The 12473-nt window shown below is 34.1% G+C and overlaps 1 protein-coding gene and 1 long non-coding RNA gene across 2 annotated transcripts; both read left to right on the top strand.

Moving 5' to 3' along the window:
* Nucleotides 1-667: 667 nt before the first annotated feature.
* LOC132724682 (RNA-binding protein spenito-like) lies at nucleotides 668-4626 on the top strand. Its single transcript, XM_060709612.1, is given in 3 exon segments — nucleotides 668-871; nucleotides 873-1291; nucleotides 2300-4626. Coding segments are annotated over 3 exon segments (1086 nt in total). The 3' UTR covers nucleotides 2763-4626.
* Nucleotides 4627-6151: 1525 nt separating this feature from the next.
* LOC132724676 (uncharacterized) lies at nucleotides 6152-7439 on the top strand. The gene is made up of 2 exons (XR_009624949.1): nucleotides 6152-6290; nucleotides 6632-7439. It is a non-coding gene; the product is annotated as an uncharacterized LOC132724676 (long non-coding RNA).
* Nucleotides 7440-12473: the final 5034 nt, after the last annotated feature.

Genomic DNA, 12473 nt, shown 5'->3' with positions numbered 1-12473 from the left:
TTTTCAACAGCAAGTGTGTAGAGAAATGACTTCTCCCTTGTAATATACTGTATGTTTGTCTTAATTTAAATATCAACATTTTTAAATGATACAAAAATTATTGATTTGGCGTCAAAATCAATCCATATTCTTTGAAGAATACAAATTTCTGAGATAAACTTTTCTTTTTTTTCAATTAGTAACTTTCAGTTATAAAAATAAATTACGGTAAACGTACCTTAAGAAAGTATACTTTCGCTATTAAACTACCCGTCGAGGCAAATTAGATTGCACAGTCTATCAAGGACTACTTTTGAGCTCCACAAAGAATAGAAATTATTCTTAGATATTTTATTCACTGGTCATTTCCAATATAGATTTGATTTTAGCTTAATTCAGTCCAATATTTATTAAATTTTACTGCTTTTTTAATGGAAAAAAATCATCTGACAGTAGACTTGAGCTCATTAATTTGTTTTTTGCTTATGTCGCGTAGTAATCCCCACGCCTTTGCAAATTATTATCGATAGGCAAGTGAATGCCTTACAGGAAAAAACTTAAGTCTTTTTGGTGTTTTGCAAATTATGAAGCGATCACCCAAAGTAGGGATGGTTCGCCTATTAGCAAACGATCCCGATCCTTATCCTAGTTAGAGCAATGATAGCAGAAGGACAGATTAACACCAGAAATGGACAGGCCGTGGAGGTTCAAGAATAAAAACCCTACCCGTGGAGTTTTTGACGACGAGTTAGATCGCCCTCGTGCTAAATATAGGACGATAGATATGAACCCGATTACCTTTCCCCCCCGATTCCTAGAACCGAAACTAGAAAATCCTGAGTATAGATCACTTTGTGTTAGTGGTGTGTCAAGCAAAGTTCCTGATAGAATTCTTAAAAGACCAAATGTATAGAGAATTTGAGAAGTATGGAGAGATGAATGTGAACATTACGTACAATGCTGATCAAAGAGTTGCTTACATAAACTTTAAATATCCTGAAGATGCCAGAGCAGCTAAACATGATAAATATGGAAAATTAGTTGTATTTGATAGGCCTGTACGGATAGAGTCTGTGTATAATAAAATACGAAGTTCAAGTCCGCCACCACCAACTGCTGGTTATCCTGAAAGAAATCATTTTCCAGGTGGAGGGCGTGGCTATCATCATGACCCAATTGGGAGGGGATATCCAGGTCCTCCTGTTCCACCACATCCAGGGCCTGGTAGAGATTTTCATGGACCCCCTCCTCCATTTCGTGATTTTCACGGACCCCCAGATCGTCCCTTTGGGGGCCCCCCAAGGGAAAGGGGGTTTTTACCTAAACTTTGCACCGGGAAGCAAAAAATTTTCCTCATCATTTAGACCAGTCCCCCAGAAAAATCCAAACCCCAACAAAAAACACTTTTTAAATGGGAAATTTGTTTATAATATTCAAAACCCAAAAATACGTAGTTTTTTGGGAAACATTTGGACCTATTGAAAAATTTACATAAAAAAACCACAAAAGGTAAAGGGCCCAATAATACCCCTTTTTTGAAATATTCCCAATCTTATATGGCTAAAAGGGCGGAAAGGGGAAATGTCGGGGAAATATTTTGGACGATTTAAATAAAAATTTTGGTTTTTGGAAAAAATTTAAATCCACAAGTTTTTTAGGGGAAAGGTGGGGGACCAGGGGAAATCAAAAAACACGGGAAATGAATTTGATAAATTTGGTGTTATTCACAGAATTGAGTGGCCGCATGGCAAAAATTATGCTTATGTTGTGTATTTTAAGTTTTTGCACCCTCAAGCAGTTTAAAAAATAAAATGAGGGGTTTTTTTTTAGGGGAAAAGAAAAGAAATAAATTGCCCTTTGCTGATCCAAGTCTTTTGGTTAAAAAATATAGTTTGTTTGCATCCACCACCAAGAAAACTATGGCCAAATTGATTAAACCGAGATTTTGATGGTCCTCCAAAAGGGATAATTGGGCTCGTTAGAATACTTATTTAGGTCGTTTGACAGAAGACGAATGATTGGATCTCAGGGCGGAGCCAGAAATGGTTTCAGGACACCCCAGGGCCGGAGGTGATTATATGATTCAGGACGGTCTTCCCTGGAGATCCCAAAACACGAGGCACCTGAAAAACTTATGACCTGGTGAACACTATAAAGAGACCGTAGAAGGGAAATTATTCCCCACCACAAAAGGGGAACTATCCGGAGGTCCCAAATCACCTTGATGATATTTTGCCCTCTTGTTAATGTGTTTCATTGGCGAGTTTTAGCTTAAAGGGATTCCTGTGGCATGGAATGTTTTGCATTTTTAAAATCCCAGTGATTTCCTAAGAATCTTTGGAAGTGGTAATGTAACTATAGTTGATACTCTTATGAGAGACCCAACCAGTACAGAAACACCAGCTTTGACTATCAAACAGCGTCTAAGGCTTGATCCTAGTAAAACTGATGATGTTCAGAAACGTGTAGTGCAGTCTGGTCCTAGAAATCACTGTGTTTTGATAGCATTTCCAAGTACATTGGACAATTTTGATGACCCTGGTAGAAACATTCAACAGAGGCCATTAAAGAATCTTGTGTCATATCTTAAACAAAAAGAAGCGGCAGGTGTCATCAGTTTGCCTCCATACCCAACCAAGGATAAAGATAATGTTGGCCTACTCCATGCATTTCCACCCTGTCAGTTTGGTTATGAGTATCTACTGCAGAGAGCTCCAAAATTACCCGCAGATTGCATGCTTGATGACTACATTGTTGTTGTTGTAGTTCGTGGTGCAGCTTAGCTTTATGAATTTTAGAGGGATTTTTTTTTTGGATTTTATTTTTTATTTGATTTGAGTAAATTTAAATACCATTTACATAAATATTGCCTATGTATCATTGTATGAAATAATGAATTAACCATCATTACATTATGCATTTTTGAAGATAAACTGAATCTTTAGTAAGGTCATTTTACCATTGTACTTCTTTTTTTATCATTTTTTTTTCTATTGAATTCAGAGGTTGATTTAAGTCGATTGTCTTACCTACATTTTGGAATATTTTTTTTTTTACAATGTATAAAATGCCTGTACCACAGGGCTAGAATTTAACATTTTCTTGCTCTACTTTGCAAATTTTTGATGGAACTTTTTAACTTGCAAAACCCAAAATAAATTTGCATTTTTTTCAGCAACATTTTTTATTCACATGTATTACTGTATTATTATATTTTTGTCTTGACTGTTTATTGTGCATCATCAAAAATGAACACATAACATTTTTACTTTATTTCAATTTCATATTGTTAAAAATTGATATCAATTTATGCATACAATATATTTACATTTTTATATTTGCAAAAATTTGTGAGTTTTAGAAAGAAAACTGAGTACATGTACTAGAATTTTACATTTTTACTTGGTATTTTGAAAGTTTGCAAGTGTTAAATTCAACCCCTGTGACCAGAACTTAATCATTTTTGTATATCATTTTTCACATGGCAAAATGTTCATGTGGTTGTTATGATGTATTACTAATTTACCTAAAGAAAGCTCTGTTTTTATCACGTGTTTACATTTAATTCTTTATAAAACAAAATCTTGGTGGGAAAACCGAATCACTGTGTCATTTATTGTGAGTATAAACAGGTAGATATGCATAATTAATTGCAAGCACATTTTGTTACTTATGATCACTGTATGATTTACTGCAAGCTGTCTTAAATTAACTTTTTACTTAAACTTGTATCATTTCTTGTGAGCACAGGAAGAAGATGCGTTTACAATGTTGGATTATTTGATTAATTTGATTTTTCCATATCTATGTAATTTGCGATCTTCTTGGAAAAGATGGCTTATAGTTTATTGATGAGAAACTCAATGATAGGAAGTAAAGAATCTGGTTGATGAATGTAGGGTACATCATTATCAATACATCATATCATAACTATCAATACATTATAAGTCATAAGTTCAGGCTGCATAAGTTTCTAAAGCCTCTGTAACCATATTGGTTACATCTGGTCAAATTTGTAAATTATAGGATTCTTCGCAAATTGAAACCTATTATTTCAAGTATTGAATTGAAGCTAGTCGAAATGAAAACAATGTGTAATAGTCTAAGGCTATAGTACTATACTTATTTTTTTTCTAATTATATGATTAGATTAGATTTCAATCTGGCACTGTCCATTTATTTCACTTTGATGTATATTTATGACAGACCAGGACATTTTAGGTGGATACTTTGTGAAATATTTGTCCACTACCAAATGTAGCCTGTTTGTTTATTGTATATATTAACTTAAGATCTTCTTTTGATTATTGTTCGCTAAGCTCTTAGAAGGCTTGTAGTTCATAGGTTGGCATAGATTAACTTTATTAATAAGAAGTAAGCTTTTGTTGAATTATTTGTAACAAAGCTTGATTATATGGAACTTTTTCTCGTTGCATGGTAAAGTGGATATAATCTGAGGCTGAGCAGGGTGTTCACTAGCCATGAAATCCTGAGGGTCATTTAGACAAAGTTTCACCAATTATAAGGCCAAATCCCCATGATTTTAACAAAATTTGACCCTCCAGTTAAAATCCTGAGGGTCAAATCAGGTCTTTAGGAAATTTGAAGTCTCAAAGAGTCATTTCAGGGGTCAAACGGACATCTCCATTATTTAACTTGTTTCTGATTAAATTTTGCTATGTGAATAAAATTCTCAGAATCAACTTGCATAAATGCTGATATACCTTAGAATAAGGTTCTTCTTGAATATCTTATACATATATAATAATGCATTTTGTGCCATTAGTTTAACAGAAGCCAGAATTTTGATAAAGATATTACTGTACCAAGTATGTAACCATTTAATCTTAACTTGGTCTCGGGTCTTAACAGGCTTTCATAACTATTTGTTTGTTCACATGATACATGTATCTTTTCTTTGATTAGGAAAACTGCTTCATGTTTGTGTAAATTTTCTATGTATGTGTATTGATCACAGATTGGTTTGTTTCATATAAAACATATCTATTGAGAGTTGTACAATACTGTACATAGGCTTCGGAAGATATTTTTAAGCTAGGGTCTAAGGTGAAAAGTTAAGGTAGGACGGGTGTTCTGGACTTTGTTGACCAATATGATTTACAAATGTTTGTTTTGTTGTTTTTCTTACAACTATTTGTGAATTCAATATAAATGATGTAAGGCATTTGTTTTAGATTGTTTCAGCCTTATTTTTGATCTGTTTAGTGAAGGGGTTCTGTCGGCTAATAATCCTGACTCTTGTTAAGGACAGTTCATGCTTTAATAGTTTAATTGACTTTCTTTTGAACAGTTTATAGATCTTTTTCAAAATTGTGACTTGCTTTTGTTTTGTTCAAATTCTTGGTTGATACCTGAACATGTAAAATAACCTTAAGAATATTCTAGGCTCTGATTAAAGGGCTATGTCCTGTTTTAAGCTCCTCTTGGTTTTTGTATTTTCTCTGCACTTCTTTAATTTTTGTCTCATCATTTTTTATGTCAAAAAATCATGTGAAATGATCTAGTCTTCAGTTAATACTGAGCACTGTTTTATAATTTTTTTAACAGCACATTGATTTGTTAATCTGTGTTTATTTCAGGATGTGTTTAACACTTTTAAAACTGATAAAATTTGTAAGAATTTTTACTGAAGAATTTACACCAAAGTTGGGCAATAGCAGTTTATGAAGTTGAACAGTTTGTTTTTTAAAAGAACATAAAACCATACATATGTGAGCAATATGTTGCCATTATTGCCAATTTGTTGTTTTGATATTTATTCTAGAAAACATTGCATAATTATGTTTTGGATGATGTAAAGATAAGAGAATGTACATATATTTTTTATGACACTGTAATAGCTATTGAAGATCAAATTATTTATATGAGCCGCGTCACGACAAAACCAACATAGTGGGTTTGCGACCAGCATGGATCCAGACCAGCCTGCGCATCCGTGCAGTCTGATCAGGATCCATGCTGTTCGCTATCAGTTTCTCTACTTGTAATAGAGTTGGTAAGCGAAACAAGCATGACCTATCAGATTGGCAAGGCGCGGCTGGTTCTGGATTCCATGTGGTCACAAAAACCCACTATTTTTTTCATGACCGGCTCAATTATATAAAAATTTTAATGCAAAAAGAAGTTTAATTAACAGTTCTGAAACATTATTTAATGTATTGAAAATTTTCTTTTTTTGAGAAGGTTTTAGTTTATGTTTTAGCTGAAGAGACATGACTGTTGTCTTGTAAAGCACAAAGTGACATGAAGTTGTGTTGATAGAGGAAGAAGAAGCCTGCTTATTATACCTGGTAAATTATGATCGTTTATATTAAACAAATCAACAAATTAAGCCCAGAGAATATTATTGCTTTTTAAACTGCATCTTTGTAAAGAAGTTGTCAAGATTTATTGTTATTGTAAGTTTTGTTAACCTGTAACCTGTTGAATTTGTGTAATAGAAATAACCTGTTTTGAGTCTACAAACAGATAGAGTCTGGTCAGACTGCCACAGCAAATTTGTTTTATTTTAAAAACATTTTAAGAAGTTCATCAGTTATAGTAAAAAAAATTCTTAATAAGCCTGATTATGAATTTGTGCTTCAGTGCATTTCATGTCATTGACATTTACTCTATTGTTTCTATCTTTCAGGGTTTTACATTGGCCAAGCTATGGCACAAAGATGACACAGACTTTATTCACAAAAGGAATTGTGTTCTTGAGAAGGAGTTGGAAAAACTTGTGTTTTAATGAAAGAAAGTTTGCTAGAATCTTAGTTTTTCTTTGTGTTTGAACTACAATTTTGTAGTCACAACAAAAGTGTTGGAACTGTTATAGTGTGTTTTAAAAAAAACTTACTTTAAAGCAGGATGTGAAAGTTGGAGTGGAAGTTGTTGGGAATCATTTAAAAGATGTGTATTAATCATCATTGTTGTGTGCATAGTAATTATGGAAAACATATTGTTTTTGTTCATTGTGTGTATTAAAATGTGTTGACCACTGCATTATACCTGACCAGGCAAGATCTAGTGGAAATTCCATCAAAAAATTCAGATGTTTTATATATAAAAAAATTAATTGTGCATGGACGTAGTGTTAATAATAAGAGATAACATGTGTAATTTTAGGGTAGATTAATTGATTGTTTTAATTTCATGAAACTGTTACACTTTCAAGTTCTACTTGTGAATGAGGAAACGTTGATTTTAGAAAAAAGGAAATATTCTTGATGTGCCATGATGAGTTTTAACTTAAAGGGGGGACAAGTGTTACTTTTAGTGGGGATTTTTCAATGGTGTAATGCTGTGAGTCATAATTGAAGACATGTATTTAGATACTAGCTTACCCTCTGTACTTTATTCTAAGAGCTTTATTCAATTTTGTATCATGTGCTGCTGTATAGCAATTCATTGGAATGAATAAGTAGAAAAACTAACAAAATAAACCCTCTTGAAATAGTTGTGATTGTTATTCAGTGCCATTAAACAGTGTGTCTGTCCAATCAACAAGCCAAACTCTGTGCTCAATTTCATGTGTCAATATCAGATCTATTTATACCTCAGTGTGATTTTGTGTCAACGATAAGTTTTTTATACCCCAATACATATATATTAAGGAAAGTGTTCAAATTTGAAAATATTGTGTTCAGTTTGTGAAAAAAAGTTGGAGGCATAATTCCAAAGGTGAAGTGATAGTGAATTTGTTTATTGCATCAATAAGTTTGATGTGAAAGGAAATAGTAATTCACTATTTTGTATTTCCAAGTGAACAGGTTACACGGTGTGCAATCTCATGATAATAAGGCTGTGATATCTTACCCATCTGTGGGGTTCAAATTATTTTTTCTTTTGGCTAGAAAGTTTTAAAACAAACCCAAACATATTCACCCCCCCCCCCACACATTTCATCATTTGTGAGATTGCTGGCGAAAAGAATATTGCAGAATTTGCCAGAAAGGCTAGAATTGATTGCAGATTACTGTTTTGAATTGTTCAAAATATCTGTGCCAAAAGAAGTCGATGGTGTCAACTTTTTGTTGACTAATGTGTGAAACAAGTGCCAAATAACTTGATCTCAAATACTGTTAATTGTATTTATGAGAGAATGAGATGTAATGTTTTCTCTCTCTCCATTTACCTGCCATACTGTCTTGCTTTATTCAGCAAGACATGTTAGTTATTGAACTATATTTACAGAATTTGTTATGATTTCTGTCTAACAGAGTTTAGTTTTGGAGAAAAAAATAAAAAAAGCACTACATATAGATTAAGTTTTCATCTTGGCAAAATTATTTTGACTTCAAGTTTAGGATAACCCCAGTTCATATTTTAATGCCCTCGGATCTATAGATCGGGAGGGCATATTGTTTTTGGCTCGTTTGTTTCCTCACAAAAACTTTAAATTTATCTTATAAAAGAAATTTTTCCATCTTCATAGTTTCATGGGATTTTATTTGCCCCTTTCCCCAAACCCGGGCCCTCTTGTAGGAACAAGGGCAAAAGGGGTTTAAGAGTTTTTTAACCTTGAACCCTTTTGAAAATAAAAATTTCAACCCCTTGCTATAAAAAAAATTAAATTTCCCCTTTTGTAAAAATTTTCAGGGGTATTCACCTTTTAAATTGGGAAATTTCCTCATGGGTTTTAGGTTTGTTTTCCTTTCCCAAGGGGCTTTGTATTTTTTGGAGGCTTTCCAAAGGGCAAATAGTTTACTTTCCTTTTTTTTAGTGCAGGGGCACACTTTGTCTTTCTCCCCCTAGTAAAGCTGGGAAAAGCCAATGTATCCCCGGGTTGTGTTTGGTCGACATTAAACCTAATCTTACAAGTATGCAGTTCGATATGCTCTGACCATTACAGGTCTTGGAGTCAATATTAAGCATGGTCATAATATGATAAAAGTCCTTCTATATATAACCTTTCTGCATATGTATGCAACTTGATGCACTCAACCCACCAAAACCAAATTATAGGTCATATGGTTAAAACTCAAGGTCTCTGTGACCAAGAAAAGCTTATATTTACTCTGGTAACATAAAATCAAAAGTATACTAGTACATGTATATGGACCTTCATAAACTATATTGTACCTGGCAGGCACACTTTTAAAGTCAAAGGTCAAGGCATGGATACAAGTTTTTAGGCTTTTGAAGTTTAGGTTAATTATACTCCTGAAAGTTCCCATTTCCAATATATAAAACAAATTAAAATAAGGCTGAATAAATTCAGGGTTTTCAGTTTTTAGCTTACCTGTCACAAAGTGACATGGTGAGCTATTGTGATCGCTTTTCGTCCGGCGCCCATCCGTAAAATTTTACATTAAACAACAGCTCCTCTTAAACGGCTAAGCCAATTTCATCCAAATTTCACAGGAATGTTCCTTTGGTAGTTAACTTTAAAAATTATTGAAAGAATTTAATTCCAAGCAGAACTCTGGTTGCCATGGCGGGGGGAGGGGGGATCATTGATTTTCCTTTTTTGTATATAGTATAAACTTAAAAAATCTTCTTTTAAAAAAACCCAAATAGCTAGAGCTTAGATATTAAGCATGAAACATCTTCTAGTGGGTGTCTACCAAGTTTGTTCAAATAAAAGCTCTTGGGTAAAAATTGGTCCGTCCCAGGGGGGTCATTGTTTTTCCCTTTATGTATATAGTAAAAATTTAAAAAGTTTTCTTTTATAAACCCCAAAGAGCTAGAGCTAAGATATTTTGCATGAAACATCATTTAATGGGTGTCTACCATGTTTGTTTAAATAAGGGCCCTTGGGTAAAATTGGCCCCGGATTTTCTCTGTATATGTTTATAGTAAAAACTTAAAAAATCTTCTTATAAAAGATATTTAGCATGAAATATCTTCTAGTGAGTGTCTACCAAGTTTGTTCAAATAAAAGCCCTGGGGTTCAAAATTGGCACCTCCCATGGGGAGGGGGAGGGGTTATTGTTTTTCCCTATATGTATATAGGAAAAAATTGAAAAATCTTATAAAAACCCAAAAGAGCTAGAGCTTAGATATTTATCATGAAACATCTTCTAATGGGTGTCTACCAAGTTTGTTCAAATAAAAGTGCCTCGTTTAAGATTGACCTTTGCTCAGGGGTCTATATACAGGTGAGCGATTTCAGGGCCATCATGACCCTCTTGTTTATGGTCCCTGAAGGAAGAGCATAGTCGCTGCTTTGTCCAGGACATAACTCTGAAATTACAAGAGGCATCAACAAGAAACTTTGTAGGTGGATAGGTCTCATTGAATAGAAGTGCACAATCCTGCCTCGTCTTATTTTGGAGTTATTGCCCTTTGTTCATTTTTAAACTTTGTCTGGGACATAGCTCTGAAACTAAAGGAGATATGAACAAGAAACTTAGGTAGATAGATCTCATTGAGTAGATGTGCAGTGCAAAAGAACCGTAACTATGCCTTGTCAAATTTTGGAGTTATTGCCCTTTGTTCATTAACCAGGTTTTCCGAAGGAAAAAACTGGTTATTAGATTGAGGTATGTCGGCGGGCGGGCGGGCGGACGGACGGGCGGGCGGGCGTAAACAATTTCTTCTGTGCGCAACTCCTCCTACATTTCTCAACGGATTTTGACCAAACTTTCACAGAAGCTTTGTCATCAAGTGCCCTGGCGCATATTGTCGGGGTTTTGCGATTAGATAATATTTGACCTAATTATGGCCCTTTGTTTTTTTTCCTTATATAAAATATATAGTGAACAATTTCTTCTGTGCGCAACTCCTCCTACATTTCTCAACGGATTTTGACCAAACTTTCTCAGAAGCTTTGTCATCAAGTGCCCTGTCACATATTGCCAGGGTTTTGCAATTGGTATATATTTGACCTAATTATGGCCCTTTGTTTTTTTTCCTTATATAGAATATATAGTGAACAATTTCTTCTGTGCGCAACTCCTCCTACATTTCTCAACGGATTTTGACCAAACTTTCTTAGAAGCTTTGTTATCAAGTGCCTGGCACATATTGTCGGGGTTTTGTGATTGGATAATATTTTTGACCTAATTATGGCCCTTTGTTTTTTTTCCTTATATGAAATATATAGTGAACAATTTCTTCTGTGCGCAACTCCTCCTACATTTCTCAACGGATTTTGACCAAACTTTCTCAGAAGCTTTGTCATCAAGTGCCCTGTCACATATTGCCAGGGTTTTGCAATTGGTATATATTTGACCTAATTATGGCCCTTTGTTTTTTTTCCTTATATAGAATATATAGTGAACAATTTCTTCTGTGCGCAACTCCTCCTACATTTCTCAACGGATTTTGACCAAACTTTCTTAGAAGCTTTGTTATCAAGTGCCTGGCACATATTGTCGGGGTTTTGTGATTGGATAATATTTGACCTAATTATGGCCCTTTGTATATTTTTTCCTTATATAAAATATATAGTGAACAATTTCTTCTGTGCGCAACTCCTCCTACATTTCTCAACGGATTTTGACCAAACTTTCTCAGAAGCTTTGTCATCAAGTGCCCTGACACATATTGCCAGGGTTTTGCAATTGGTATATATTTGACCTAATTATGGCCCTTTGTTTTTTTTTCCTTAAATAGAATATATAGTGAACAATTTCTTCTGTGCGCAACTCCTCCTACATTTCTCAACGGATTTTGACCAAACTTTCTTAGAAGCTTTGTTATCAAGTGCCTGGCACATATTGTTGGGGTTTTGTGATTGGATAATATTTGACCGAATTATGGCCCTTTGTATATTTTTTCCTTATACAAAATTTATAGAGAACAATTTCTTCTGTGCTCAACTCCTCCTACATTTCTCAACGGATTTTGACCAAACTTTCTTAGAAGCTTTGTTATCAAGTGCCTGGCACATATTGTCGGGGTTTTGTGATTGGATAATATTTGACCGAATTATGGCCCTTTGTATATTTTTTTTCCTTATACAGAATATATAGTGAAACAATTTCTACAGTGCGCAACTTCTCCTACATTTCTCAATGGATTTTGACCAAACTTTCACAGAAGCTTTGTCATCAAGTGCCCTGGCGCTCACTAAATTCCCATGTTTCTTCCAAGACATCATTCAAGTATTTTTTTAAAATTGTGAACATACTTTTCTTGATATCGCACAAAACACCACACGCCAATATTGTTGACAAAAGAAAATGACAAGAGACGCAAAAATGCAAAAATTAAGCAAAAATAAAGTACTGTTTACCTTTCTAAAATATTTGGGAAAAAAAGGCGAATAGACAACATAAAATTTCTCAATCATTTTTGTTTGAGGAATATTAAAAAAGCCATAATTCCTCCTAAAAGTTCAATTAAAAACAAATGCCCCTTCATGACAAAGCTTCTGTGAAATATTTTGCTGAAAACCTGGTTGCATCGCATTGCGATGTTCCTTGTTTTTATGCTGGCTTTATGCTCCATAAGAGGGGAAATGTCTGGGAGTAGGACTGGACAGTCAGGTGTTTTGACTTCATATAAATTGGTGTGATATATTATTGATATGTCTGTGGCATGGT

The sequence above is a fragment of the Ruditapes philippinarum genome, unplaced genomic scaffold (assembly GCF_026571515.1).
Source record: "Ruditapes philippinarum isolate M1 unplaced genomic scaffold, ASM2657151v2 ctg703_1_1_1_1, whole genome shotgun sequence".
Lineage (NCBI taxonomy): Eukaryota > Metazoa > Mollusca > Bivalvia > Venerida > Veneridae > Ruditapes > Ruditapes philippinarum.
Note: the sequence above shows the minus strand (reverse complement) of the source record. Positions and strands in the feature narration are given on the sequence as shown.